Source organism: Salmo trutta, chromosome 23, assembly GCF_901001165.1.
Source record: "Salmo trutta chromosome 23, fSalTru1.1, whole genome shotgun sequence".
Lineage (NCBI taxonomy): Eukaryota > Metazoa > Chordata > Actinopteri > Salmoniformes > Salmonidae > Salmo > Salmo trutta.
This window is the reverse complement of record NC_042979.1, coordinates 37,670,417-37,687,175: the sequence shown is the minus strand read 5'-3', so window position 1 is coordinate 37,687,175 and position 16,759 is coordinate 37,670,417. Positions and strand designations below refer to the sequence as shown.

Sequence of the window (16,759 nt, the reverse complement as noted above, 5' to 3'; positions counted from 1 at the left end):
GTTTACATTTACATTTTAGTCATTTAGCAGACGCTCTTATCCAGAGCGACTTACAGTAGTGAATGCATACAGCTCATACATTTCTTTTTTTTTTCTCCGTACTAGAATTTTAGAGGTTTCATGATGCATGTATCTAAACCAAAGTATATCATTTTAAGAGTGTTCTATACATCAGTTGGGGTTTCTATAAGCTTCAATATGAAGTCCTAAACCTAGCATGAAAATGCCTCCTTGTAGCTGTGTGGGCTAATATAGTCAAAATGTTTGCCTTGGGATAAATTGAGCCACTGGTTGAGCCAATTGCAGTGTTTTCTTCCCAGTCCTAAAGCAAGGCATTATTACTGGGATATGAGGTAACAACATGGCCTATGTTTAAATTGTTAAAAAGACAAAAAAAAACAATTGTGTTGAGTTGTGTTTGGGAAATAAAGATAATTGTATCTCTCAAAGTTGATTATTAGCAGAAATATCTAATCAAAACATAGAGCCGTTGACACGTAACAAATTGGTGGCGTTGGGGGCCAGAGATGACATGGTTGTGGAATGTGGTCCGCAGGGGAGGAGCATGGAACAGCCGGGTTCCATTTCAACACTGTGAGGAGGATAGATTGGTACCAGACCTGCTTTGGCACTTAGAGGATGAAGGCTTTGGGCCCCCAGCTCATAAACAAAAACATGAGCGCTGTCCGCATTAGTCCAGAACAATCCTTACATTGTCTGTACTTCAATATCATGCAGCTGATGCAATCTACATGTATTATGTTGCAATGATTAATAACATTACTGACACTGATCCAGCACTATACGAGACTGAAATGTTAGCATTTTGTGGCACGGAATTGATGTTTTCAACAAAACATTGTATGCAAGTGTATGCAAGTGAAACATTTCATTCACCAAACAACATTTCATTTCATTTAAACCAAGAGGTTTTTTATTGGTACCAAAGAATTTATACTAAATGATTTACATAGTAAATATATATTTCGGTTAAAAAAACTATTCTAGGAAAGATAAATGGTCAGGTTGTTATGCAGGATACATGGTAAAAAAAAACAGTGTTTACGAGACATAATTCTACAGACAATGCTCTGACACCAAAACTACCAGTGCAAGCTTTATGAAATAGTTATCTTGCAGTCAATGACATCACAATATATCAAAAAGAGTGAGGAAATGGTATCAGTGGCCTGCACTGATACATTGAAGCATCAATGACTAGCAATTGAGGCTAGCTGCATGACAAATGGTTCCACGCTACAACATGAATAAGGTTTACAGCACCATCTTGGAAGGAGCAGTTTGTAAAAGAACTGAAGGACGTTTTACCTGATGAGGTATCACCGTGACAACTTTGGATATGCAATGCTTGGCTTTCACCACTGTAAAATCATCACATCAATAAAGGGACATTATACTCCCAAATCAAACTTTGTCAGATCTTTTCAGACCAAAAAAAACTAGTCTAATGTCAAGATGAATCTACACTCCTCCAGCTATATGCATCAACACCATTCATTTTGGATAGTGGCATATGGCTGGATCTACAAAACAGATGGCCTACTTTTGAGGTATAAAAATGTCTATCAAACATTGATTTTGGAGTGAAATATCCCTTTAACTGTTAAAGATAAAGCCCTCTATTTGAGGTACATCTTTACCTTCATTGTTGAGTCAGTTTTAGCAGCTGTGTGTGAAATAGAAAGCTCAGTGAGGCCGGAGAGAAAATGTGTGTCCCTCTCAAATAGGTTTACACTGCCACCTGATGGGTTTTGTCTAAACAATGGCAGAAAAGAAAGCAGGACTGCACAGATAAATACTTGAGACTCATCTGTGGGTAAAATATTTTTGACAACACACAAACAGCAATAAATAAGAATCAAGGCTAAACATCAAGCAATAAAAACTATTCAGAGGGTATAGTTTGTTAAATGTACTTTTTCCTGAGAAGAGTATCATTGGCTGTCGATGGAAAGGGCAATGAGCACCAATAAGAAACATGGAACTATCACCTCACTTTTGTAGTGCACCGGTTGTAGTTTTTAAAAGGGACATATCTAAAATGTTCAACTTCATATTCATCATCTCCAGCACCATCCTGACATCAACATACTGTATGTGAAAATGGTGGTTTTCAATGTTTTGTATTAAAAAAGATAGAGGAAAATAAGTGTTTCCAATGACATCATCAACCAATTAGTAGACAATTAGTAGGCAATGCCTACTCATAATTGGTTAAAAATCACATGATGCACACCGATGATGTCATGTGACACACTTAAGCTTCCTCTATCTTTTTTACTACAAAACATAGAAACGCGCCATTTTCACATATGTTGATGTTGGGGTTAGTGCTGGAGATGATGAATGTGAGGTAGAATTGTTTTTACATTTCCCTTCATAGAGAAAAGTACTCATAGAGTATTGAAATATTACTGTAACTACACTGTTCCTACGGATTTGAAATGATGAGCCTATGTAAAATGTTACTTTTAAATGCCACTGTTAAATAGTATGTACCAGAGGCTAAAGACGGTTACAAAAGGTATTGTTCTGAAAAAATAAAAACATATTGCATACCACAACTTATTATTTGATGCAGAGGTAAGCATTCGTCTTGAGAAAAAGCTGCCTATTGATTAAAATTGGGTTATGATTATAGTGAACAAAAGTATTGAAGTTACTAATCTTGAACGAAAATGTCCATTTACAAATACCAGTTGCGTACATTGTTTTTCTGTTAGCTGGCCGTTCGCTCTTTAACGTATCTCTCAAACAGTGTGCATCAATTTCAAACCAGCTATTATCATATTGTGGATGATGATGAAACTAAATGTACTCAATTCACCCTTTGAAATATGACCTCTATTTCTATTGGTCTTCAGACTGCCCCGGACCTCAGACTGGGGTCATAATGACGGTTTCAACCAATAGCATCAAGTCCTGACCTCCAGTAGACCAAAATCAACAGTCATCCTGTTTATGTTACACAATGATGTAATTGTATCAGTCTAAAGTCCCAGTGGAACAACATTAGTCTTAAGAGCAAAAAAAGAAAGATGGCCCTGATATTCCATTCACCTCTTGGGGCGATGTGGACTCTTCCTGGCTTTATCGATAAAAGGAAGCAGGGCAGCCAAAGAAGTCCATGCCGATATAGCGGGGGTATCCTTCCAGAACCTTCACCTCCACGGGGTCAAACTTCCAATACTGTCTCCCACTCAGGAAATGAGCAAAGCCTATTAGGAAGTTAGGAGGTCAACAATTAGCTCAACGCAATTAAATGGAATTACCATGGGGTTACATGCACACACACACACAAACTGTCAGAAACACACAATACTCAGAGATATCCACATGCTTGCTATCAATAAAACTGGGAACACAACACGACATAACGGATCCTGTCCAAATACATTTTGCCTTTGACTCTTTTTGTATATCTCTGACTCTCACCATATCGGTCCTGGAAGGCTGCGTCAATGTCCTTGGGGATGCCCCTCCAGTCCTGCATGCTACGCGGGTGTGCTGTGTCCACCCGGTTCTCCAGAGGGCTGAAGCGCCAGTAGGTGCCCGACTTGAAGAAGTAGGTCTTCTGGGCCTTGTCCTCGCCCCACATGAGAGCTGCTTGGATGTCCGACACTTGAAGGCCCAGCCGACGCACTGAGTCCGGCCCCGTGATCCTCCTCTCCGCGTCAAACACCCAGTAACTGTCGCCTGTTGATGATGTCACATGTCTTTTTAGACACAGATCTGGGATTAGCCTAGTCAGTCCTAATGTTAACTATTAGGGGGATGAAATAATATAAGAAAGGGAAAGGGGGCAAGGAGGATACCTAGTCAGTTGTACAACTGAATGCCTTCAACTGAAATGTGGCTTCCGCATTTAACCCAACCCTCTGGACCAGAGCCTGTATCAGCTGTCAGGGACGACATCTGTGCTAGGTCACATAAACCAGATGCTCAGGCTGAAACATGTACTGGTGAATGGACCTAGTACTGCTGTTTCCTCTCCCTCCCTACTTCTAGGAGTGCCTCTCCCTACTACTGCTGTTTCCTCTCTCTCTCTACTGCTGCTGTTTCCTCTCTCTCCCTACTGCTGCTGTTTCCTCTCTCTCTCTACTACTGCTGTTTCCCCTCTCTCTCTACTACTGCTGTTTCCTCTCTCTCCCTACTGCTGCTGTTTCCTCTCTCTCCCTACTACTGCTGTTCCTCTCTCTCTCTACTACTGCTGTTTCCTCTCTCTCCCTACTACTGCTGTTTCCTCTCTCTCTCTACTACTGCTGTTTCCTCTCTCTCTCTACTACTGCTGTTTCCCCTCTCTCTCTACTACTGCTGTTTCCCCTCTCTCTCTACTACTGCTGTTTCCCCTCTCTCTCTACTACTGCTGTTTCCTCTCTCTCCCTACTACTGCTGTTTCCTCTCTCTCCCTACTACTGCTGTTCCTCTCTCTCCCTACTACTGCTGTTTCCTCTCTCTCCCTACTACTGCTGTTTCCTCTCTCTCCCTACTACTGCTGTCCCCTCTCTCTCCCTACTACTGCTGTTCCTCTCTCTCCCTACTGCTGCTGTTTCCTCTCTCTCCCTACTGCTGCTGTTTCCTCTCTCTCCCTACTACTGCTGTTTCCCCTCTCTCTCTCTCTACTGCTGCTGTTTCCTCTCTCTCCCTACTACTGCTGTTTCCCCTCTCTCTCTCTCTACTGCTGCTGTTCCCTCTCTCTCCCTACTGCTGCTGTTTCCTCTCTCTCCCTACTGCTGCTGTTCCCTCTCTCTCCCTACTGCTGCTGTTTCCTCTCTCTCCCTACTACTGCTGTTTCCTCTCTCTCTACTACTGCTGTTTCCTCTCTCTCCCTACTGCTGCTGTTTCCTCTCTCTCCCTACTGCTGCTGTTTCCTCTCTCTCCCTACTACTGCTGTTTCCTCTCTCTCCCTACTACTGCTGTTTCCTCTCTCTCTCTACTACTGCTGTTTCCTCTCTCTCCCTACTACTGCTGTTTCCTCTCTCTCCCTACTGCTGCTGTTTCCTCTCTCTCTACTACTGCTGTTTCCTCTCTCTCCCTACTACTGCTGTTTCCTCTCTCTCCCTACTACTGCTGTTTCCTCTCTCTCTCTACTACTGCTGTTTCCTCTCTCTCCCTACTACTGCTGTTTCCTCTCTCTCCCTACTACTGCTGTTTCCTCTCTCTCTACTACTGCTGTTTCCTCTCTCTCCCTACTACTGCTGTTTCCTCTCTCTCCCTACTACTGCTGTTCCCTCTCTCTCTCTACTGCTGCTGTTTCCTCTCTCCCTACTACTGCTGTTTCCTCTCTCTCCCTACTGCTGCTGTTCCCTCTCTCTCCCTACTGCTGCTGTTTCCTCTCTCTCCCTACTGCTGCTGCTGTGCTTATAGGAGCTTCTGCTAACTGCTAGGCCTAATTGGCCCACCCAAACACTGGCTGAGCCCTGGTGGGAGGTGGAGAGTTTAGACGCCAATAAAAAAACACACATCCACAGACACACACACAGAGACACATACACGCACTCACACACACACGCCTTTGCACACATGCACACACAGACAATCGTATATCTACACACACACACACACTATACACCCTTGCAAGACTAGACCATGTTTCTGCCATCTGTCATCACTATGATCAACGCTGTTCAAATAAACAAAACCAGAGCAGAGTCGTTAAGCCGTGGATTGTTTGTGTGAAGCAACTAATATCACTTTACATTTACCCCTCTGGTGATCTGCTGTCAAATTCTTTCTTTTTAGAAGTTTGACCAAACCTGACTTCACTGGAGGTTGGTGGCACCTTCATTGGGGAGGACGGGCTCGTGGTAATGACTGTAGCGGAATCAGTGGAATGGTATCAAATACATGAAACACATGGTTTCCAGGTGTAGGATGCCATTCCATTTGCTCTGTTCTGGCCATTATCATGAGCCGTCCTCCCCTCAGAAGCCTCCTGTGTCTGACTTTCAGAAAAATGGCTGTCTCAAAGCGAAACACTTATGGTCCCACTCGGGACTGCTACCAACATGCCAGAGTCTGGTACTGCGCTCTAAGGTCCCGACTCTGGACCACACATACGCGCTGGCGACAGGGGTTTGACTCTCACTTTGGGCCTCTCCTGTCTGTTTTGAACTGTCCTGTCATAAAAATAGCTAATTTAAAAACAATTAGACACATTGCCCTATGATGAGCTACTTCTGTACTCCTTACCACACCTGCCAAATATCAGAGCTCAAAATCAACTGCTACCAGCAGAGCAGTGGAGCCCATAGAAATACACATTAGAATGGGTAAAACCCCAGACTATGGCAGGTATTCTATTTCTATGGTGGAACCCACCTTGGAAGAACCAGCTGTTTCCAGTCTTGTCTTCGTAGGCCGCATCGATGTTGTCGGGGATCCCCCTCCAGTGGCGTGTTGCTAGCGCCGGGTACCCTGCCTGCAGTTGGCCATCACGGATACGCCACACGTAGCGGGACTTGAAGAAGAACATCTCCCCTCTGATCATGGACACGGCATCAAAGTTAGTCCTGCAGGGGTCCGGCTGTGGCCAAGTCATGGAGAAAGATACAGAGTGAGCACAGGTTATGTCATGCAAAATCTAAATGGCGGAATGTCAACTCAGCCTGGAAACTTTCTTCAATCTCAACAAACTGAGTCACTGAAACGAGCATTGCGTATTAACCTACTAATATTCCAGTTGTTACCTATTTGCTCCCAACAATGGATGTGTTCACTGATAAGTTGAACTTCTATTCATTTCTTGTCATTTTCAGTCCTCACCACAGTGGTTTCTATCTCATTGGTCTCTGTGATGACAGGCGGGGCTTTTTGCAGCGGGCCATACAGGTATTGGATGCCCTGCTTGTCATCGTCGCTCAGCTCCAGGGGATAGGAGAAGCTGTAGAAGGGCGACATGATGGCTCCGTCGACCAGGGAGTGCTGGAGGCCGAGGACGTGGCCAAACTCATGGGCCGCCACCTGCAGGAGATCCGTGCCTGCAGGACCACCATGGGACAAGGGTCAGTGACATTGAGACAGAGGGCATCAACCATACGTGCCTGAGCAAGATTTAGGCAGTATCTTTAGCAATGTTTGTTCAGTATCTTCACTTATAAACTACTACCTAGAGACCAGTGGCGGTCAGTGCCGTTTAAGATGAGAGAGGACGATCATTTTTTTCATGAGATGGCCTATTACAGCATATTGGATGACTCTCATTCTTATTCCATTCACCCAGCTCAATGTAACATCGATAGGTTTAGGCTACTACATGATACTCACATTTTCCCTATATCCATCATGAGGTAGCTACAACCTAGCCTATGAATGGAAGTTTACAGCGTAGGTGCACAGGTCGAGAGAATTTTGAGTAATCAAAGTGACAGACATTGACACATTCAAAATCGCCTTGCCTGCATTTAGCTGATCTAGGGTGTAATCATTAGTCCAACAGTTGCTAATGTGAGTTTCTATTGGAAAAATTCAGGTACGTTTATCACCGTTTCGTTCCATTTGCTTCCGTTTAAGAAATGTTTATCCTCGATAGAATCGGTGGAATGAATACACCCCTGATCACACACAAACACATTCACGTTCATAGCAGCCACATAAAAACAACATGATCTCTTTGCTCGTTGTATATATAATTATTTCTCACTACTATCTACGTGCTCTCCTCCTCTCACCTTTTCCCTTCCCTTGTAGACTTCAGTGCACAACACATCAGCTGTCTGTGACCAGGCGAAAAAACCTTTCCAAGCCAAACCTTCATATCATGACCGCTAAACGCGACACACAGCCTACATCGTTGCCACGTCATAGTCAACATAGCTACTAGAACTAATGCATTAGCCGCTACAATCATAAATTAATAAAACCAAAAGCTTACCTTTACTTGGAAGAGTTACAGTGTTGGATAGCCATAGCCAGCTAGCAAACATAGCATCCCTCTCTGTTTGAGCCGAATGTTTGAATAGGCTAAACTAGCTAGCTGCATTTGCTAGCTAAGTGAAAGTAAAAAAATAATACAACCAAATATAGCTAGCTCTCTCTCGCTCTCTTGCTTCTCTTTAATTTTGGAAGAAATTTGTTAAAAACTGTTAAACTATTGTCTTTCTCTCTCTCTGAGTCAACTACTCACCACATTTTATTCACTGCAGTGCTAGCTAGCAGTAGCTTATGCTTTCAGTACTAGATTTATTCTCTTATCTTTTGATTGGGTGGACAACATGTCAGTTCATGCTGCAAGAGCTCTGATAGGTTGGAGGACATCCTCTGGAAGTTGTCATAATTACTGTGTAAGTCTATGGAAGGGGGTGAGAACCATAAGCCTCCTAGGTTTGTATTGAAATTGATGTACCTAGAGGAGGACAGAAGCTGTCCTCCGGCAACACCATGGTGATACCCTACAGACTGCTGCTGAGGCTACTGTACACCTTTATTGCAAAACAGTGCGTTTTAATCAATTATTTGGTGACGTGAACATATTTAGTATAGATTTATCTTTTTTAATGTTTCACAATTTTTATTTGTATGAAATTCACTCTGGAGGACGGTCCTCCCCTTCCTCCTGCGAGGTGCCTCCACTGCTATAGACCGGTAAATTAAATAGGTTATTTCTGCTATTCACTCACCCATGCTGTTTCCCACTGTCCAACTCTCATCATAGTCAAAGTGGATGTCGCCTGCCCGGTGAGTTCTGGGGAAAAAAGCATGGGCCAGAATGCCTCCAGGACCATCGAAAGGCAGGTTGTCACCATGCCAGTACCTACACAACAAACACAGAGGCACAAGGCAGGGTGGTCAGCCATTTTATTTTAGACAAAGTTCTTTAGGGCATTAGATTCAGCTGCGGGCAAATTTTCTTCTTAAGCGGATGGTCGGAGGGCCCGGAACTTAATTACAAATAATTTGTAGACTGCAATTTGACTGCAAGAATCCCAAACAGATCATTTCAAACCTTGCTTAGATTTGTATATGATCACGTCTCTTTATTATGCGTGGGAATACTTGGGAATAGAAAACTTGGAGCTGATTTCCTGGTGTTTTTACAGTCTTTTATGTCCAACTATGAAAATTCTATACTGAACAAAAATATAAACGCAACATGTTGGTGTTGGTCCCATGTTTCATGAGCTAAAATAAAAGATCCCAGAAATGTTCCATATGCACAAAAATCTTATTTCTCTCACATTTTGTGCTAGTGAGCATTTCTCCTTTGCCAAGATAACCCATCCACCTGAAAGGTGTGGCATATCAATAAGCAGATTAAACAGCATGATCATTACACAGGTACACCTTGTGCTAGGGACAATAAAAGGCCACACTCAAATTTTCAGTTTTGTCACACAGATGTCTCAAGTGTTGAGGGAGCGTGCAATTGGCATGCTGACTGCAGGAATGTCCACCAGAGTTGTTGCCAGATAATTCAATGTTCATTTCTCTACCAAAAGCCGCCTCCAACATCGTTTCAGAGAATTTGGCAGTATGTCCAACCGGTCTCACAACCACGGACCATGTGTAAACACGCCAGCCCAGGACCTCCACATCCAGCTTCTTCAACTGCGGGATCGTCTGAGACCAGCCTCCCGGACAGCTGATGAAACTGAGGAGTATTTCTGTCTATAATAAAGCCCTTTTATCGAGAAAACCTCAGTCTGATTGGCTGGACCTGGCTCCCCAATGGGTGGGCCTGGCTCCCAACTGTTTGGGCTTCCTGCCCAGTCATATGAAATTCATAGATTCATGCCTAATTAATTTATTTCAATTGACTGATTTCCTTATTTGAAATGTAAGTCAGTAAAATTGTTGAAATTGTTGCATGTTGCGTTAAGATTTTTGTTCAGTATAAAAAAAATATATATATACATTTTCTTTGCTCAGAAAACTTGGGGGGCCAAGTAAAACCAACCGCGGGCCGCCAGTTTGGGAACCCTGCTTTATGGGCTCCTTACAAATCTGATTCCCATATGTTTGTTATTATGTTTGTACTGTTGCTTATATACAAGGTATGCATCCATGTATCCATTTCAACATTAATGAAGATGCATTCAAAGGGGAAATTGACATTTGATCCATTCCTTTCTGCTCCGATATTCAAGTAGGCTCCATGGACCTTCTGTACAGTAAATAATCAAAGTAATGCTGTCATTGCAGACAGTAAAAAATCTGGGTCTATAACAAATCTTGGGGCTCCATAACCCTCTAGATGTCAAGATCCAACCTAGTACAGTAACTGAACATCATGTCATTACTGAGGCATCTTTTTGATATAAGGTACAAGGTCCTAAACTATGCCATCGCTCAGACCCATCACACTGTGGGGGCATTGAGTTACGGCTCATACCACAGCGATTAAATCCAATTAATATATAAAAAAGACAAAAAAATTGTAATATCTACGAAAACATGTTATTTCTTCCGGTAAATATGTCCTTTAGTATTTTTTTATTTTACAACTGTGGTATAAGCAGGATAAACACCTCTGTTCTGTACATTACCTTGGAAAAATGAACTCCGCAGCGGGATGAGACAGAACGGCAGTGTTAATCTCTACTTACAAAGGCAAAGGTCTCGAGGGCGGATACAGTATCGTCTGAGAGAAGAAACATGGCTATAGGTCTGGTGTGTAGGTGGATGCTCTAAAGCTGCAGTCATTTACAACAAGGGTATGTGATGCTGTTGTGCTCATGCCAACACAACAAATCCATTGAGAGTCGAAGAAATGTGCCCTGAGGATTTTCATTCAAATAAACCGTAGCAAACAAGTCCTGCTTTGTAACATTCAAGTGCATTCAGGATGGAGAGGGGGGGGGATTCGTCCATGAGCATGGCTTATTATAGACATGGGTAAGAGATGGGCAGGGTTGGGGTCAATTCAACTCAGTTTAACTGAGTTGGTGAGTTCAGGGTCCAAATTAGAAAATGTAATTCAGGAATTACAGTTCTTTGAAGATAAATGGACATTCACAAATTCATGCACACCTGCATCACATTTTTAGATTTGATTGAGTAAATAGAAATTGCCCTCAAGGTTGGTGATTGGACCGAGATAACTGAACACTAGTGTTGGCCTGTGAGAAATGCTACACCTGTACTAGCTGTAACACCACTCCCTTATTTCCCATCTCTTTCCCTAACAGATAACAAGCCATGAACATAGCTGTATGAATGTCCAACAGCCAAGCTGATTATCTGTACAACCATCAACGCTAATCCCTCAACTTCTCTTTTGAAAAGGTCCTTGTGTTTTTGTCTGATAAGATGAGAACTTCACATCTCTAAGTCAACAAGATGAACCTGATAAGAAGCACTAGACAGATGAAATAGGATGTCCTGGGTGTTAGCATTAGTAATATTCATAGTAAAGGTTGAGTGCTTCACAGATAAACACAGACATATTGAGTGAGTCAGGAAAGTGATACAAGACATACCATTAATGTTGATGATGTGCACCAGCACACTGAGTCATATGACCAGTAATGCTGTTATATTGAAAGTACATTGAAAAACTAATAGAAATCAATAAGACATTTTCCAGTGCATGACTGGAATTTCAATAGATTTTCTGAAATAAGTGAGCTGAAATAGAGTTCATCCCAAGCTTGCCTCAGGTTCTCAGAGTGTTCTGCGCCACAGGAAATGCAGATGAGCTTTGTGATTTACATAAATTCATTGAAAACCCACACTAACACACAGTTATATTTACAGTATTGCACTTTTCATGTAGCCTAATTTTGGCCAGCTAATAGTCTAACCATCGACCAAGCCACATTATGGACTAAACTAAACATTAAAATTGTCACGCCTGCTCCCGCTCTCCCTCTCTGGGGCTCGAGGGCGCCAGGCTGCCCTTCATTACACACACCTGTCACCATCATTACGCGCAGCAGCGCTCATTGGGCTCACCTGGACTCCTTCCCTTTGTTGATTGCCCTGTCTGTAACTGTCTGCTCCCTCATTTGTTCCCTGTGTCTGCATTAATGTCGTTATGTGTTCATGTCCAGACGCTGTCATGTCCTGTTTTTTGTCCATTGTTAATTAGAAGTTCACTCCCTGTACCTGCTTCTTGTTGATCTATTTTGTTACGAAAATAATGGTCAAATTAAGATCCTACACCTGTAATATGATTATTACCTGGTAAAGTCGATGATGATGTCAGCTCTCCCACTGCTGACCTCATTGAACTTCAAGGGTGTGACTTCACTCCACACACGCAGAGCCTCCTGCAAGATGTGACGGACCTTCTCATTACTCAACTGCCAGGGGAAGCGCATGATCCTGTGAGACACACACACACACACACACACACATCAGAAACCACCAGCGCGATCGCCATCTGTGTTCTACCCATAATCCTCTTTTGCGGGGGGCAGAGTGAATGCCACCCTTCTCTAGTTGCTTCATGGGCCACGGGGTGACCTTGGTCTAGGATAATCTGGTTGTTGTGAGAAAGAAGCCTCTCTAAAGTGGGTGCAAGGCCCAGTCTAATGCCACCCAGCTTGACTGGTGGGTTGGAGCTGTCAAACGTCCCACATCAACAAAAGGATCTGATATAATATGTTGCTGAATGGGTTGTATGGATTAACTGTCTGCACAATGCCAGATCACCATGATGGTATAGTTCAATCATACAGATGTAGAATCTTAATTTGAACCAGTTTGCAACAGAAGGTAAATAATCCTACAGCAACAGGAAATGTGAATTATTATGTGAATTATAAATTATGAAAATGTTTGTAGGGGTTGACACATTTTTTGTTAGGGCAAATCACGTCGGAAATTTTCAAGTGGAAACCACAAGTCAAATACATTACAAGTTGCATTTTCTGCAATGCAGGAAAATTCTCAGCGACAAAAGAGTAATCAACTTAAGTATACAGCAACATGAACAAAGACTATGATAGGTGCTTGCTTGCATACTGACCCAACTAACCAACCAACACTCTTCATGCAGAATCATAAAAAAAATTATACCTATCCTCAAAAAGTTTGACAGCTGCCATCTTGACTTGCTGCATCACCGTCTGTTATGGCTACTGCTTGACATCCGACCGCAAGGCGGATGCAAAGGGTGGTGAGGACAGCCCTGTACATCACTGGGGCCGAGCTCCATGCCACCCAGAACCTCTATACCAGGCGGTGTCAGTGGAAGCCCAGAAAATTGTCAAAAACCCCAGCCACCCAAGCCATAGACCCGTTCATTCTGCTACCGCACGGTAAGCGGTACCGTAGTGCCAAGTCTGAGACCAAAAGGCTGAACAGCTTCTACCCCCAAGCCATAAGACAGCTGAACAGTTGTGAACAGGACTATTTTCATTGACCTAGTTTTGCACTGACCCTCTTGCACTGACTCTATGCACACTCACTGGACTCTACCCACACACTCACTGGACTCTACCCACACACTCACTGCCCACACACTCACTGGACTCTACCCACACACTCACTAGACTCTACCCACACACTCACTGGACTCTACCCACACACTCACTGGACTCTACCCACACACTCACTGGACTCTACCCACACACTCACTAGACTCTACCCACACACTCACTGGACTCTACCCACACACTCACTGGACTCTACCCACACACTCACTAGACTCTACCCACACACTCACTGGACTCTACCCACACACTCACTGGACTCTACCCACACACTCACTGGACTCTACCCACACACTCACTGGACTCTACCCACACACTCACTGGACTCTACCCACACACTCACTGGACTCTACCCACACACTCACTGGACTCTACCCACACACTCACTGGACTCTACCCACACACTCACTGGACTCTACCCACACACTCCCTGGACTCTATCCACACACTCACTGGACTCTACCCACACACTCACTGGACTCTACCCACACACTCACTAGACTCTACCCACACACTCACTGGACTCTACCCACACACTCACTGGACTCTACCCACACACTCACTGGACTCTACCCACACACTCACGCATACTTAAGAATTTGTTCTTAACTGACTTGCCTAGTTAAATAAAAGTTAAATTAAAAAATAAAATAAATAACTTACACTCCAACACAAACACACATGCTCACACACACACACACATACATGCATATTGACGCCACACACACATTTTTACACTCTTCACATACGTACAATGATGCTACTCTGTTTATTATCTATCCTGATTGCCTTGTCACTTTTACTCCTACCTACATATACATATTAACTCAACTACCTCGTACCCCTGCACATTGACTCGGTACTCCTTGTACATATTAACTCAACTACCTCGTACCCCTGCACATTGACTCGGTACTCCTTGTACATATTAACTCAACTACCTCGTACCCCTGCACATTGACTCGGTACTCCTTGTACATATTAACTCAACTACCTCGTACCCCTGCACATTGACTCGGTACTCCTTGTACATATTAACTCAACTACCTCGTACCCCTGCACATTGACTCGGTACTCCTTGTACATATTAACTCAACTACCTCGTACCCCTGCACATTGACTCGGTACTCCTTGTACATATTAACTCAACTACCTCGTACCCCTGCACATTGACTCGGTACTCCTTGTACATATTAACTCAACTACCTCGTACCCCTGCACATTGACTCGGTACTCCTTGTACATATTAACTCAACTACCTCGTACCCCTGCACATTGACTCGGTACTCCTTGTACATATTAACTCGGTACTCCTTGTACATATTAACTCAACTACCTCGTACCCCTGCACATTGACTCGGTACTCCTTGTACATATTAACTCAACTACCTCGTACCCCTGCACATTGACTCGGTACTCCTTGTACATATTAACTCAACTACCTCGTACCCCTGCACATTGACTCGGTACTCCTTGTACATATTAACTCAACTACCTCGTACCCCTGCACATTGACTCGGTACTCCTTGTACATATTAACTCAACTACCTCGTACCCCTGCACATTGACTCGGTACTCCTTGTACATATTAACTCAACTACCTCGTACCCCTGCACATTGACTCGGTACTCCTTGTACATATTAACTCAACTACCTCGTACCCCTGCACATTGACTCGGTACCCTTGTATATTACTCAACTACCTTGTACATATTAACTCAACTACCTCGTACCCCTGCACATTGACTCGGTACTCCTTGTACATATTAACTCAACTACCTCGTACCCCTGCACATTGACTCGGTACTCCTTGTACATATTAACTCAACTACCTCGTACCCCTGCACATTGACTCGGTACTCCTTGTACATATTAACTCAACTACCTCGTACCCCTGCACATTGACTCGGTACTCCTTGTACATATTAACTCAACTACCTCGTACCCCTGCACATTGACTCGGTACTCCTTGTACATATTAACTCAACTACCTCGTACCCCTGCACATTGACTCGGTACTCCTTGTACATATTAACTCAACTACCTCGTACCCCTGCACATTGACTCGGGACTCCTTGTACATATTAACTCAACTACCTCGTACCCCTGCACATTGACTCGGTACTCCTTGTACATATTAACTCAACTACCTCGTACCCCTGCACATTGACTCGGTACTCCTTGTACATATTAACTCAACTACCTCGTACCCCTGCACATTGACTCGGTGCTCCTTGTACATATTAACTCAACTACCTCGTACCCCTGCACATTGACTCGGTGCTCCTTGTACATATTAACTCAACTACCTCGTACCCCTGCACATTGACTCGGTACTCCTTGTACATATTAACTCAACTACCTCGTACCCCTGCACATTGACTCGGTACTCCTTGTACATATTAACTCAACTACCTCGTACCCCTGCACATTGACTCGGTACTCCTTGTACATATTAACTCAACTACCTCGTACCCCTGCACATTGACTCGGTACTCCTTGTACATATTAACTCAACTACCTCGTACCCCTGCACATTGACTCGGTACTCCTTGTACATATTAACTCAACTACCTCGTACCCCTGCACATTGACTCGGTACTCCTTGTACATATTAACTCAACTACCTCGTACCCCTGCACATTGACTCGGTACTCCTTGTACATAGCCTCGTTATTATTTTCTATTTTTATTTGCACATTTTCGTACTTTTTAACTCTGCATTGTTGGGAAAGGGCTCGTAAGTAAGCATTTCACGGTAAAGGGTACACCTGTTGTATTTGGATTCATACTTCATTTATTCAAGGCATAGGTAATGTGCAGTACATAGAAACATAACTTTAACTTGTTCACAGTTGTTGTGGATTACCATGCAGCAAGGCTGAATGCTGAGATGACAGACGTTGTGTGTGTGTCCGTCCAACCAGTAGGACCTGCATTATTATGACAGGCGTTGACAGACAGAAAGGGCAGCGCTTGTTATTACCAGGCGACACCCCATGGAGGACATTTAAACAACCGTGACATGTTAAGTCTCAATGTCCGTCTCATGTTTCATATTATGGGTTTCTCAGTGGGCGCCAGTACAATCCTTCCCCCCCGCTTTCTGTTGCAATCCGTTACCCCCCTGCCCTGCAGACATTTCCCCTGGTGCCTCCCTGGATACCAGCCATGGCGGCTATCACTTTTATTCTTCATTTTAGATTTCATAATGAATGGGCGGGGGTTGTAGAAATGGATTGCGCCTCATTGTGTGGAGGCCCTACATACATGCCCAGACAGGAGAGGCCAACCTTGTGCTGTTGCTGTATTACCCTACTCTACTTCAACAACCTCCCTAACCCTGCCACGGTGATGCATGC

The 16,759-nt window shown here is 43.6% G+C and overlaps 1 protein-coding gene across 1 annotated transcript in view; it reads right to left on the bottom strand.

Annotated features, from left to right (window-relative positions):
- Nucleotides 1-911: 911 nt before the first annotated feature.
- mmp11b (matrix metallopeptidase 11b) overlaps nucleotides 912-16,759 on the bottom strand; it is a 39,677-nt gene continuing 23,829 nt past the window's right edge. Inside the window, exons 3-8 of the mRNA XM_029710186.1 lie at nucleotides 12,142-12,285; nucleotides 8,640-8,773; nucleotides 6,787-7,001; nucleotides 6,343-6,547; nucleotides 3,457-3,717; nucleotides 912-3,239 (exon numbers count right to left, since the gene is read on the bottom strand). Of these exons, the coding sequence (XP_029566046.1) occupies nucleotides 3,112-3,239; nucleotides 3,457-3,717; nucleotides 6,343-6,547; nucleotides 6,787-7,001; nucleotides 8,640-8,773; nucleotides 12,142-12,285 (1,087 nt within the window). The 3' untranslated portion in view covers nucleotides 912-3,111. The remainder of the gene's footprint in view (nucleotides 3,240-3,456; nucleotides 3,718-6,342; nucleotides 6,548-6,786; nucleotides 7,002-8,639; nucleotides 8,774-12,141; nucleotides 12,286-16,759) is intronic.